The following is a 12991-nucleotide window of genomic DNA, read 5'->3' on the forward strand; positions in this document are numbered from 1 at the left end:
TTTTTTGGAAAAATTTCCACACTTACTGTTTAGATTTGATACATCCACGCTAACATTAAACCGGTGGGATGCACCTAAATAAAATAGGAATTTTTAATGAAAAAAATAATAAAAAAATAACAAATTTATCTGTTTAATGAAATAATATTGATTTTAGAACTATTAGACATTGTAGTGGGGAGCTCATGAAAGTAATTATCCTAATAAGGCTTGTTAGGATGAATATCAAGCTTGTGACAGATTGGATGCCAAACAATGTGGTGGGATTTCCGGTCTTGGACCAAGAAAGATGGGCTGCACCATGTGGACTAATGGGCACCAAGGTCCCAAACATTCATGTAGAGTTTCAACCTGGGGTTTTCCAAGTGGAAAATAAAGCTTTAAAATTCTAAACTATAGGAGGGTGGATGGACATGGTTGAAAAATACAATGGTTGCATAGATACTCAAGGATAGTATTTGAACGAATGAGACCCAAAATCGATGTGGTTGATGTATAACGTGTACAAATAAATTATAAGAGAATTTGGATAGAAAAATATAACAATAATAAAAATTTAATCAAATAAATGTATTAACTAACTATTAATGCCAGTTTATATTCTTATTGAGAAATATTTTCTAAATTTATTGACTCTGATTTCACATCTAGATCATGGCATTAAAAAAGAAGATCATTTGGGTTGAGTTGATGTGTTTCAGACATCTCAAATCTAATTTCATTTGGATTGTTCCCACCACCCTGAATGCTTCTTGGGCCTAAAATAAAATCTTGAATATCGATCTCTTGTTTCTAATTATAGTCATTCCACTATTGATGATGATTCTGACACCTTTATTTGGCTTGATAATTGGCACCTGAATTGTATGCTATTATTAATGTGTGGAGACAGAAATAGGTAAGATACGGGCTCTAATAGGTTGGCCAAGGTTTCCTCCATCTTGCGTGATGGTCTTTGGCTTCTTGGTCCGGAGACTTTACATTCTCTCATTGAGGTTTGGAGAAACTTCAAACTATTCAGTTGTGTCCTCGAGGTAATGATGACATTGTCCAGTGGGGTGCTGATCCTTCAAAAAAAACAATCATTTCCTTCTCGATCTTGTGTATTCGATAGCTCCTTCAGCTCCTTGGTATAGGATGTTTTAGTTTATTTCTGCCATCCTACGTCGTTGTTTCATTATTTGGAGAGAAACGACTAATTCTCTCCCCACCCAAGACTTTATCTATCAGAGAAATATTTTTATCTCTAACTGTTGCCTTTGCTGGAGCTTTATTGAGTCTATGGGACACCTATTTTTCACTTGTTCTTTTTCATATTCGGTCTGGAAAAGAATTCTTAGAAAGTGTTGACATTACTCAGGAGTTAACCTCCCTTTTGACAAAGAGTGAAGATGAATATTGAGCTCTTTCAATGGCAAAACATCATGTGACATTTTGAGAAAGCTTGTTTTTAGTGCAGTGATTCATCACGTATATTTGGTGGAAAAAGAATCAATTATTATTAATTTATTATAGGTTTAGATTAACTATTTTATATTAGTTCAAGTTAATAATTATGGGCCATTTGAGAATGAACCTTTTTTTCTGAATCCCAACAAGAAATCTAATATTGTTGGACTTGAACCACAACATCTAGGCACAAATTGAGATTTAACAATTTAAATTAATTCACAATGTGTCAATTGAGTCTATAACACTAAAGTGCATGTATAAGAATGCCATGACTATAGTAGCGGGGGTTGAGAGTCTTTTGTCGTGCTTTGTTATTTTATCATTGTAATTCTTTCATTCATTTTAATAATATCCCATTGTTGATCTTAAGTTAAAAAAAAAAATACCGTGATTAACTGGTTTTTTAATCAACTTAGCATGTGTAATCGAGTCAATATTCAATAATGTATCAATTTTAATTTGTTCAAAATTGACTGTTTGTCGATATAAAACTAAATCACACCATTTAATAAATGGTTTTAATTTCTAAAACTAGTACCAAACCAATTAAAAAATGGTTTATCGGTTCCAATTTCAAAGGTTTAAATTGGTTTTGTTGAACGGTTTCGTTTGCAAATCACAGCCTTAATTGGATATGATGTTCTCTGCCTCTAACGGAAAATAATATAAATTTTCACTTCTGCCCTTGGGCCTATAAATACCCAAACAGATATGAGTGTCCTTTCAGATAAGGGATCTTGTCTCCTAGCTTTGTTGAAATTTATTAAACATTATTTTCCAAACAAATGGTCTTCTATATTTTTTTTATTATTTTAATTTTTTCAGAGTAATTATCCATGTAATAATGGAAGTTGATGTTGAAAACACAGTATAAGTCTGAGATTCATTTTTACGGGTTTTTAATCAAAACCATTTGTACCCACTCACAGTTGAGAGAGCACAAAGTAATGTCTAGAGTATTAGTATACGTGCATGTGTGCAAATAAAAAGGGGTATTTAATCGACTTAGACTCTAAAACTCGACATGCGGCCAATCTAGATCTTGTCCCCTCTATCCAATAGTCATAACTGATACATCATCTGTCTATGTAGTAGAATAGATGCCTTGCGACATTTGAAAAAATAGCAAACATTTGTGACCGTAATAATTCATCTTTCCTTTAATTGGGGTATAATACGAAGCAAAGAACAAAACATAAACAAAGCAAAGAACAATTCTTTGAACTATAAAGAGAATAAATGCAACAAATGATACAATTAGCCTCCAGTAGCAGGAAACAAACAATAACTGTTTTGTGAGATCTTATACTTATTAATCAATTGAACAAATGAAATGGAAAACAAAGAGGAAATTAATGAGAAGCAGGAAATTTTTATAACCAAAGTCTTCACTGCCTCTCTATATCTTCTGGTTCATCTGTTTGGCCACAAAGTTGAATTCTCCTTTCCAATCTTTCACTACTAATTACCATGTCCACCCTACAAAATGAGCTCAATGGTATCCTTAATCCTCCCACTTTTGAAGACTCTGCTGCATCATCTAAAGCATCCTCCAAGGGTATAGCAACACTTGACTCTAAGACTTCAGGCATGGCTTGAGGTTCCACTGTGCTGCGGCAGTTAGGGCATGTGGTGTGTGAGTTCAACCACATATTAATACATTGTGAATGGAACATGTGCTTACAGTTAGGTAGAAGTATAGCCATCTCTTCTCCTTTTATATTGCTCAAGCAAATCGCACATTCTCTTACTGGGTGCATGGATTGATTGTAGATGAACAATGGCAAGGCAGCTATGATCGATGGATCAAGTCCCTTACTGGGTATTTCGCCCGATGGAACCTCAATGGCTGCGACGTTTCCGGCGAGATGCCGTGCTCGGCATCTAAACACCCAACCTGCCATGGCATAGAGTAGGACAACTAGTACCAAAGTGACGATAACACAGATCATGATGGTACTACTATTTGAGCCACCTAAAGCCATGTTAGAGAGCTTAACACAGGGAAGATGGAAGGCTTCTTTTGTCTCTGAACTAGTGTGGAGAAGATTGAAATGGGGTGGAAGAGAAATTGGGCTTTGAACTAAACTAGCACAACCAACAAGCAAAGGGAGGTTCCCTTACTTTTTCTTTACGGAGCTCTCGTTGATCTTTTCTTGTCCGCTCACGGAGCCCTCTTTGATCTTTTCTTGTCTGCATAGAATTTATTAATAGGGTTGGCAGCCTAGTCATATAGGGGCTTGTCTTAGGACTATGAATATTATCATCATTTTTCCTTATTAAAAAAAAAAAAGAATTTATTAATTCATTAATCTGATAACATAAAATGAATCGTTCACGTTACACCCTTTGGGTGCGAACATTAAATTGAAACATTTTGGCAATTTGGTATGTTGGAAGTTAAAGGTGGACTATGAATTTTCTTAGACTATTTTTAATAAATAAGAAACACAAGTTTCAAGATTCTCACATAAGAAGGAATCTTCTTTGCCCAAAAAAAAAATTAAAAGAGGGAATCTTCTCTCCAGTGCAAGTCAAGTCCTTGTACAAGAATGATTCTCATACAATGTTTGATTTATACTTGAAATCCACTCAAAATAAAAATCAATTAAAGAAAAGAAAAGAAAAAAATTAAGTGGAGCCCAAATATAAATTAAACACCGTATGAAAAACGGTCTCATGCGATGACTTGATCTGCACTCTCTTCTCTCCTAAACAACTAGAAGTAAACTAATCAGAAAAATTTTAGTTGGATAAAAATAATGCAATCTTAAACCGCAACAATAGATATGACGTGGGTGAGTTTTCAATTACGACTGAAGCTAATTTAGATTTTGGACAATGTTGACCCCACCTCTGGGGTTACATTCGAAAACCTTTAAATGGGCTAATCAAAGAATGGAATCTTAAAAGTCTAATCGAGAAAAGCAGTAGAAGGCTTTTTACCTGCCTTTTTTTTTTTTTTTTTTTTGGGGAGAATGTGCAAGTTACAAGGGACAGTATGTTGACATTGGGAATACAAGATCAACTAAGGGGCCAGACAAAGACCCGCAAAGGGGGCTAACAAGGCCCCAATAGGCCCACTTATTCAAAGTACGACCACGATTACTACTACTACTAAATACTATATAGAAGGATGGGGTGTGGGTAAGGGTGTTAATCCATCGGGTGAGACCAGTCTTGGTCAGGTTTAGTTGGGTCTAGCAAACCTATGTTTTCGGATTGTGACCTAGCTATTTATGGAATAAGTCGGTCTTGTGTCAAGTTCGATTAAATTCAGAGTTTTAATCGGGCTATGATCGAGCCTTAAATGGGGTAATGTACTAATAAAGCTTTAAACGGGCTTTAAATAGTCTTTACTTTTCATAGATTTAAGATACTTTAATCTATTGGTTAAATCATCAACAAATTTGAAAAGATATAACGATTAATTACATTCAATAATTGATAAAAATATCAATGTATACCCCATTCTATTCCCAAAAAAATCAAAATACACATATAAACGATCGGGCTAAACATGTCAATCCGAATAGGGCTTGTAAACGGGTGGGGCTAGTCAGAAGGCCCATCGGGTTCACCCCTTGTACAGTGTACTACATATTTGTAAATGGGTCGGACCAGTCAGGAGGCCCATCGGACTCACCCCTTGCACAATGTACAACCTATTTATAAACGGGTCGGGCCTAGGCCCAATAAGTTTAATAATTGATGCAAGCCAAGCCGGTCTTTAAATGGTCGAACCCAATCGATCCAACCGGTGTGGGCTTGGGATTGACACCCCTAAGTGTAGGGTTTCGAACAACTGCCCTTGGACTTATGTGAATGTGGAGCTTCATCCGAATGTTGAGCCAAACTGCCGGCCCCAAAAAACAATTTACCTGTTCTGAAATCCAGAAGCCTAATAATGTAAAATCAACTTTTTGTAAGACAAAACATTAACAAAAGATTCTTGTTGTTGGTTGTGGGAATTTATTCTTGTTGGTTGACGTGGCAATGATGTGGCCCAATTTCCACATCAACATAAAAAGTGAGGGTTTATATATATAACCAAGAAAAACTCCCCATGGCGGGGACTAACATGCAGTTGGATTAAGAGGGGTTCTGCCTTGGGGAATTACCTTATGACACAAATTCCATCTTCGGCTAGAACTCTCTAAAAGAGACAATTAGCCAAAAAGCATCCCTTCTCTTTGGGTGTTTGGATCCGGCTCCTCTCCTTATCATCAATCCCTCATGTCTTGCCTAGGTCTACTTGAGTGTTTGACACATGTATATAAGCTATCCAATGGTTGTCATCCTTTCCCTAGAAAAAACCACCCATCTTCACTAATTCATACCTGATGCTTCTCTCCTTACCGGTATGAGATTTCTCCCCTCTAGTTTCTTTTCATTTTATGATTTTTAATATGTTTTTCTTTTTCTTCTTCATTCTTTCTTTTTTTTTTTTTTTTTTTACAAAATCAGATCATGGAAAAAGCCGTAACTGGATCGTAATCAATCATTGTGAAAGCAAGGACTGAGGAATTGATATCGAATCAGCTGATCTATAGAGGTTCGGGTTAAAATGTTAAAAAAATAATAAAAAATAAATAAATAAAGCCTGCTTTTCAAAGAGAAACCAGAGCAAATTCGTTTGATGTAGATCGATTTGGATCAGTATTGGATGCCAAGGTCTCGTTATCAATTACTAAATCCATATGTGGAAGCAGTTCAATCCATTGCTATCAGTTGTCCCTTTTTGGTCCTTTTTGTTAAAAAAAATCCTATTTTGCCTGTGATTTATTTGGGAATTTAGTCAATCAAGAGAAGAGTAATCTAGGGGTTGAATCAATTAATATGTTCAAACAATCAGAAGAAGAGTAATCTAGAGATTTTAAAAAGATTTTGAAGTACAAGAGAAAAAAAGATGTGAAATTTAGCTTTTATTAATGTATAAGAGAAGTATTGAGGGACTCTTTGGCATTCCATCTTCTTCGTTTTTTCTTACAAATTCTTTGTAATTCAATCTTCATCCACATTGATGTTTGGTCCAAGACTTCTAGGGAAATCCTAAAATGCCTGTAAATATTTGTTCCATTTTCTATATTGATTTCATTTAAAATCCACAAAATTAAAACATTAAAATCAATAATACCAATATCCCCCTCCCCCCAAGGCCCCCACCCAAAAAAAAAAATTTTGGCAAATGAAAGCTATAGATTAATTGGCCTTCATGCTACATTGGAAGTCTGCATCTTATTAGTTTGATCTTTCCTCTCTCATAAATTATGTCATGTAAAGTCTTGTTGTAACCGAAGTTGGTTAAAAAAAAATTAGGGATCTTATTTTGTTGCCCTAATAGTATGATAAATTTCTTTCAATGAAAATAAAATCCCATCATTTCATTAGTATACTTGAGCACGACAATGATACTCTTGAGAATATCACTTTAAATTATTTTGAAAACTATTTTTTACCATTGACTTAAAAAACTTGTAGGATCAAATGTCAATCAAAATTAGTTTATTACATCTTAATTCATCACTTTGATTACAACATAATCCACTGTATGTCATTGTAGTTAATTAACTACAAGAGTCTTGTTAAAAATAAAAAGTGAGCTCATCTGAGGGCATTGTCGTCATCTTGTATCTGAAGATGGTGGTAACCCTAGGTCCACCTTACCCATTTAATCACTGCTCACATATTAATGGAGATGCAGGGTATCGAACCCTGTACCTCTCGCATGCAAAGCGAGCGCTCTACCATTTGAGCTACATCCCCATTGTTGAGAAAGTATATCATTATTAATTTTCAAACCTATAATTTAACCCTGTCCCTCTATCTCATGGTTGCTTCTTTCTGGTTTCTGCTGAAGTCTTTATCATTTACTGCATTCTTCGGTGGTTTAGTAGTTTGAGTCTAATTGAAATTTTTAAAAGCATAATGAAATGAGCTAACATATCTATCTTTTTCTTTTCTAAAAGGTGCTGATGTGAGTCATTAATCATTTACAGTGATTCATTGAGCCGTGTTTTTCTTCTCAATTTGGCTCTTTGAATGCATTATGATCTAGAAATCGAACTTGCTGTGAAATCTATTGCCCAGTCTCGCAAATGGATCAATTGACCTCCAGCTTGACAAGTGTTTGATGAGATAAATGAGAAAAGACCATCTATGAACCCATCATCTGTTTAATAAAATTCAGACAGAGATGTTGATGCTTAGGTCCATGCTAAGCTGGGTATGCACAAAAAAGAATCTCTTGGGATATAAAATACATTTTGTTCATAAGCATATCAAACCTATTTTTATTTATACAATCTATTATACAAATTGTAACCAAACGATTAATATTTATGATTCATAATTTATTAACATAAATGATTTGTCCAAAATAAGTAATAAGTACAAATACAAACTATACCAAAGAGAGCCTAACTAACATCTTTACATTTTCATTTTTTTTTTAGAAAACGGATTTGTTCTAAGGAAGGAGAGAAATTCATGAATGTCAAACATTGATCTACGATCCATCATGTATGAGTCGAAAGTGAGATAAATGGTCATCTCAACTATCACAAACAAAACCCTTCTTATCAGGGAGTCAACTATTCTTTAAACTCCCTAGGATTTTCATTGTAAGGCTTCTCATTGCCATCACCATCATTATTAATTGAAAGTATTTCCTATCTTTGATTTGGTACCCAAAAAAAAATTGTAATTCAAAGATGTCAATAGCAAAGAACCTAAGAGGGCTATTAAAATAGGAATGTATTCTTGGTAGGCACGGCAATGCTGCAATCAGGCTAATATAAACGAAAATGATATATATTGTACCAAAAAAAGAAAAAGAAAAAATGATAGTCTTACATTGTTGTCATAATCCAATCAAATATCACATAAAGAGCATAATCAGGACATTTTGGTTAAAAGCACAGGAATTTTTATCTCTTCTTTCCTTAATATAATATATAGATGTCTTTAATTTGGGATTGTACGCTTTGTTTACCAACCAAACATTTGGAGTTTGATTTTGTCTATGATCTTATTATCTAAGTGGGACAAGAACCGAACAACTTTATTTTCCTACCTAACCATTTGAATTTTGAAGTTTGGGTCTTTGTCTACATTCTCCTATTCCAAATCTATGGTATAAAAGGGCATACTGAGTGCACGAGCTGCAACCGTTACAAGGTTTAGGGAGGATTATAATGTACGCAGTTTTACTCCCATTTTATGAAGAGACTATTTCTTGACAAACTCGAATCCACAACCACTCAATCTTAATGAACACCCTAGGGGATAGCTAAGTTGTCAAGGTACCTTCGCCTCAGGAACTGTTAATGGTGTCATCGGTCTGGAACCCGATATTCGGTCCAGTTCCGATTTTGGTTCCAAGGAGTGTTAGTGTGATCCAAAACCTGACTAGGTCCCGTCTCGATTTCAAAAATCGGTACTCATACCGAACCTGTCCGATTCTAGTATGGTTTTGATTCCTATTCGGTTTTTGTATACGGTTCTTCTTTGCTTCCAGTATCTAGGTTTAAATTCGACTCTTCTATGCAGAAGACAAAATACAAATGCTCATTCACTAGGTTGTTGGTCTTCCCCAACAAAAGAGGTTTTTAAACTTGGACTATAATTATAAATCTATAGTTACATCAAGTGTTTCGTTTTTAAAAAGAGTAAAAAGTTATGTCTAGTTATTTGGTTCCGTTTCGCTTAGAACCACCAGTTCTTGACAGAGATCCAGATCCGGACCGAACTAAATTATAAACATTCATTTCAGATCCAGGATGTAACCATATTATAATCGGTTTCGTTTGGTTCATGGAATTCAGTTCGAAACTGGATTCGATTTTGGTTTTGGTTCCAATTTGACAACCTTAGGAAGCGTTTGGTTTTGAGCTCGACTCCTCTTACCTTCTTGGGGCCACTCACACTGGTGTTCAGTGCTCTTCACTGTTTTCGATGAAAGTTGAATGGTTCTCATTCAAACTCGGTATTACCCGATCCATACGATTATACGGTCAATATGGGCCCGCAGGACTAGTCATGCTGAAGGCCTGAGACCTTGAATACCTGTCATTTTAAAAAATATAAAAAAAAAAAATTTAAAAAAAAAAAAAAAACCACTTGATCTTAAGGGTGTTTATCGGTTCGGTTCGGTTCACATATATTTTTAAAAGGTTTTGGTATATTCCATACGTTTCTAAACAGTTAATAATCGGTTTGCTAGTTTATTCGCGTTTTTACTAAAATTAGTTTTTTGTGATAAACGATTCAATCTTGAGAATGTGAAATGCAAACCATTATGTTTTGTTAAAACAACCAAACAACTAAGCAAAAGAAAATATTGTCAAGCGTATCTAACAAGTCAGTAAGTAATGCTTACAGCAGGGATTTTCTTTTTCTTCTCCCCCCTCCAAAATAATGTGTTATAATATTGGAAAATATATATTTAATATGACATGGTATAAAACAAAATTGCATTTTTATCAGTATATATACATTCTACTTAGTGCGTTGGATTAATTTAATCAGCATTCCAAATAATGAGCAAGTTACCTCTAGAATTACTTGCAAGCTTGAAGCACTCAATCTTTGAATCAAATGAGATAATAATGATATTTTGCAACTGCCTGATTTAATCTTTAAATGGGTTAATCGGATAAGTTTTGACGGTTTAAACAGTTCGATTTTTACAGTTTCAATTCGGTTTGAAACCAATGGGTTAAACGACTCGATTCGGCTTCAATCAGTTTAGCTAATCGGCCTGAAACTTGAAAACAAAAACTGAACCATTTACTAAACGGTTTTACGATTTCAGTGTAAAAGGCTTGGTTCGGTTTCAATAAACGATTTCGATTCAAATTTACATCCTTACTTGATCTTAATGGAACAACCTTACTGTTGGGCGAAATCTGCCCTCTATTCTAATACTACCATCACAAAAGAGTAAAGAAACAGTGCAGAGATATATAAACTTATCCATTTGAACATAACTTGAAATATCACATCAAAACTCCTTCAAAACTGAGAATCTTAGGGAAATATCCCTATATTTTACAACAAATCAATCGAAAGTTCAATTATCCATATACATCCATCCCAACTATAATATAAAAAACAAATGTAATCTCATATATGACTTCTTTAATTATGGTATCATCAATTTGAAGATATACAAACACATGTATATAGAAGCTAAAAATATGTATCAATCTCACATTATTGCCTCTCTAAATCCTCCATTCTCCTCTCTGCTCTGTCCCTACTAAGCATCCTCTTGAAAGAACTCATTGGTGAAAATGATACACCAACCTTGGAAGAGTGACAAGCACCGTCCGATGTACCCTCCAATGTCGGCATTGTGATGTTCAATGAATCCAACGGTGGAGCCGTTGCTGCAGGCACACCATCCTCCATCTCTTGGGTCTGTAGGGATGATGCATGGACTTGGGCTTGGGCTTGGGCTTGGGCTTGGGGTTCAGCCCCTTTGCGGCAAATAGGGCAAGTAGAGTGGCAGCTCAACCACATATCAATACACTCTACATGAAACAAGTGCTTACAGTTGGGTAGAAGTTTCACCATCTCTCCATCTTCCATAATGCTCAAGCAAATTGTGCACTCCGTGGTGTTGGTTTCCTCAATCTGTTCGGGTTTTTTGTAGGCAAAAACGGCTATTGAAGCTATCACAGAAGGGTCTAGTCCTGTCTTGGGTGGCTCACATGAATGGACTCGAACAGCTTCTGATGCTCCCATTCTTAGATGACGGGTTCCCCTCCGGCGCCTACCCTCGCGTGCAAGGATACACCTTGCGTAGATGTGGAGAATGAAGACGAACACAATTACGATCAACAAGGAAGTGACGGCCATGTACAGAATTCTGCTATCGAAGTTGTATCCATCGTCGACTCCATCATGTCTTCTCATAAAGAAGTGTTCATTCTGTTGATCTCCCATGAAAAGAATGAAGAAGCAAGGGCTTAGGGGGATGATGGGTTGGTTGGTATAGCCTTAGCTGCTTTGAGGTATTGATTTTTGTGGCTGCTGTGTGGCTTGTAAGAGAAAGGAAATATATCTGTGAATTTTGTTAGGGTTGGTCTATGGGAAGTGCGTAAGAAATGGATTGTGGACTTGGACTTCATCCAACCCTTCAACGTTTCAATCCAATATGTTCACGGAAATTCAGGTTTAAAGTTTGAGAGTAACATTATACTGTTTTATATTCAAACAGGATGACTGGGACGCTGGTTTGGCCTTTTCTTTTACGCCTTTTTTGACTTCTTTTCTGTTTACTTCCGTATTCTTCATTCCATTGTTTTCATGATTAAATTGGCCTTAAGTTTTTTCCTTTATTGGAGACATAAGTGGTGGAGGGTTATTTTGTTGTGGGTAGGATGTCTTGTATTACTGTTTCCTCGCAATGTAATTTAGGAAGTATTGGTAATATTTTCAAACTAACAACGGTTTCAGTTAGTAGGCTATGGGGGGTTGAAGGGGGACAAGAGTAGGGGCTTCGTTTGAATTATTTATCAGAAATCATTAACTAAAGGCAACTTTCAGATTTTTGATATTAAGATTCACTATATATTTGTAGGGAGGATTCTTTCTGCTTTATGATTTTTGATGTTAAGATTCACTATATATTTGAAATGATGATTTTTTCTCTGTAAACAATATGAGAGAGGTGTGAAGATGAGCGTTGTAATTCTATTATCCATTAATGATAAAACAGAATCTTTATCTCACCATGGACTTATGTAATATTATTAAATCAAAAAAAAAAAAATGTATTCATTGTGTGATTGTTTATTCTTAATTTCTTTTTCTTTTTTTTTTTTTTTTTTTTTTTTTGCATCATTTTAATGTTACGTTTCTACTAGTGTAATTTCCTAGAAGTCGTAGAAAGAAAAGAATATGTAATATAGTGCCGAGGGGGAAAATGGTCATTTGAATTCACAAGAATTTAACAAGATTGTAGAAATTAAAATAGAATCCGGTGTGTCTTCCAAAGTCCATGATGTCAAAGTCTACATGGGGTGGGCTCCACAGGAATACTATAGCCAGACTATCACCGAATTGGTGAAGGAACCTACTCTTCCATTTCCAGTGTCAAATAAGCCTTGAAAAGTTGAGGGAGAGACGCTGATACGTCTTTGTTCAGTGGTGGGAAACAAAGAATTTCCTGGTACTTGTCTTAGTTGATTTCATTGCCTATGAAGTCAATAATTGCGACTTTTGGACACAATTCCATGTCTGCTGGACTAAACTTGCAGAGCAAGTTTAATGGTTTTTCATAAATTTAGCTCCCAAGTCACCATATAAAATTGGTATTGGTAGTCCATAACATGGTTTCAAGTATCGGATCAGCCATATTAGTTGTATCATATTGATATTGTTTATCCGTATCATTTTAAGGGTAAAACACAATAAAGAAAATATTTAAAAAAAAAAAAAAAAAAAAAAACCAAGGGTAAAATAACTGATACTCAATGATCAAATCCAATCTGAATCGGTAACAACAAATACCAATACTGATATCAATATC

At 35.2% G+C, this 12991-nt stretch overlaps 2 protein-coding genes and 1 non-coding gene across 3 annotated transcripts; all 3 read right to left on the reverse strand.

Annotated features, from left to right (window-relative positions):
* Nucleotides 1-2734: 2734 nt before the first annotated feature.
* Nucleotides 2735-3555, reverse strand: LOC122072800 (RING-H2 finger protein ATL39-like). The gene has a single exon (XM_042637211.1). It carries the CDS (start codon nt 3435-3437, stop codon nt 2841-2843), a length of 597 nt encoding a protein of 198 aa, XP_042493145.1. The 5' UTR covers nt 3438-3555; the 3' UTR covers nt 2735-2840.
* Nucleotides 3556-7145: 3590 nt separating this feature from the next.
* Nucleotides 7146-7218, reverse strand: TRNAA-UGC. Its single transcript has one exon. It is a non-coding gene; the product is annotated as a tRNA-Ala (tRNA).
* A 3225-nt stretch (nt 7219-10443) lies between these two features.
* On the reverse strand, nt 10444-11520 carry LOC122072675 (E3 ubiquitin-protein ligase ATL41-like). Its single transcript, XM_042637061.1, has one exon. The coding sequence runs from the start codon at nt 11401-11403 to the stop codon at nt 10669-10671; it is 735 nt and encodes a 244-aa protein (XP_042492995.1). The 5' UTR covers nt 11404-11520; the 3' UTR covers nt 10444-10668.
* Between the last annotated feature and the right edge of the window lie 1471 nt (nt 11521-12991).

The sequence above is a fragment of the Macadamia integrifolia genome, chromosome 3, assembly GCF_013358625.1.
Source record: "Macadamia integrifolia cultivar HAES 741 chromosome 3, SCU_Mint_v3, whole genome shotgun sequence".
NCBI classification, from domain to species: Eukaryota; Viridiplantae; Streptophyta; class Magnoliopsida; order Proteales; family Proteaceae; genus Macadamia; species Macadamia integrifolia.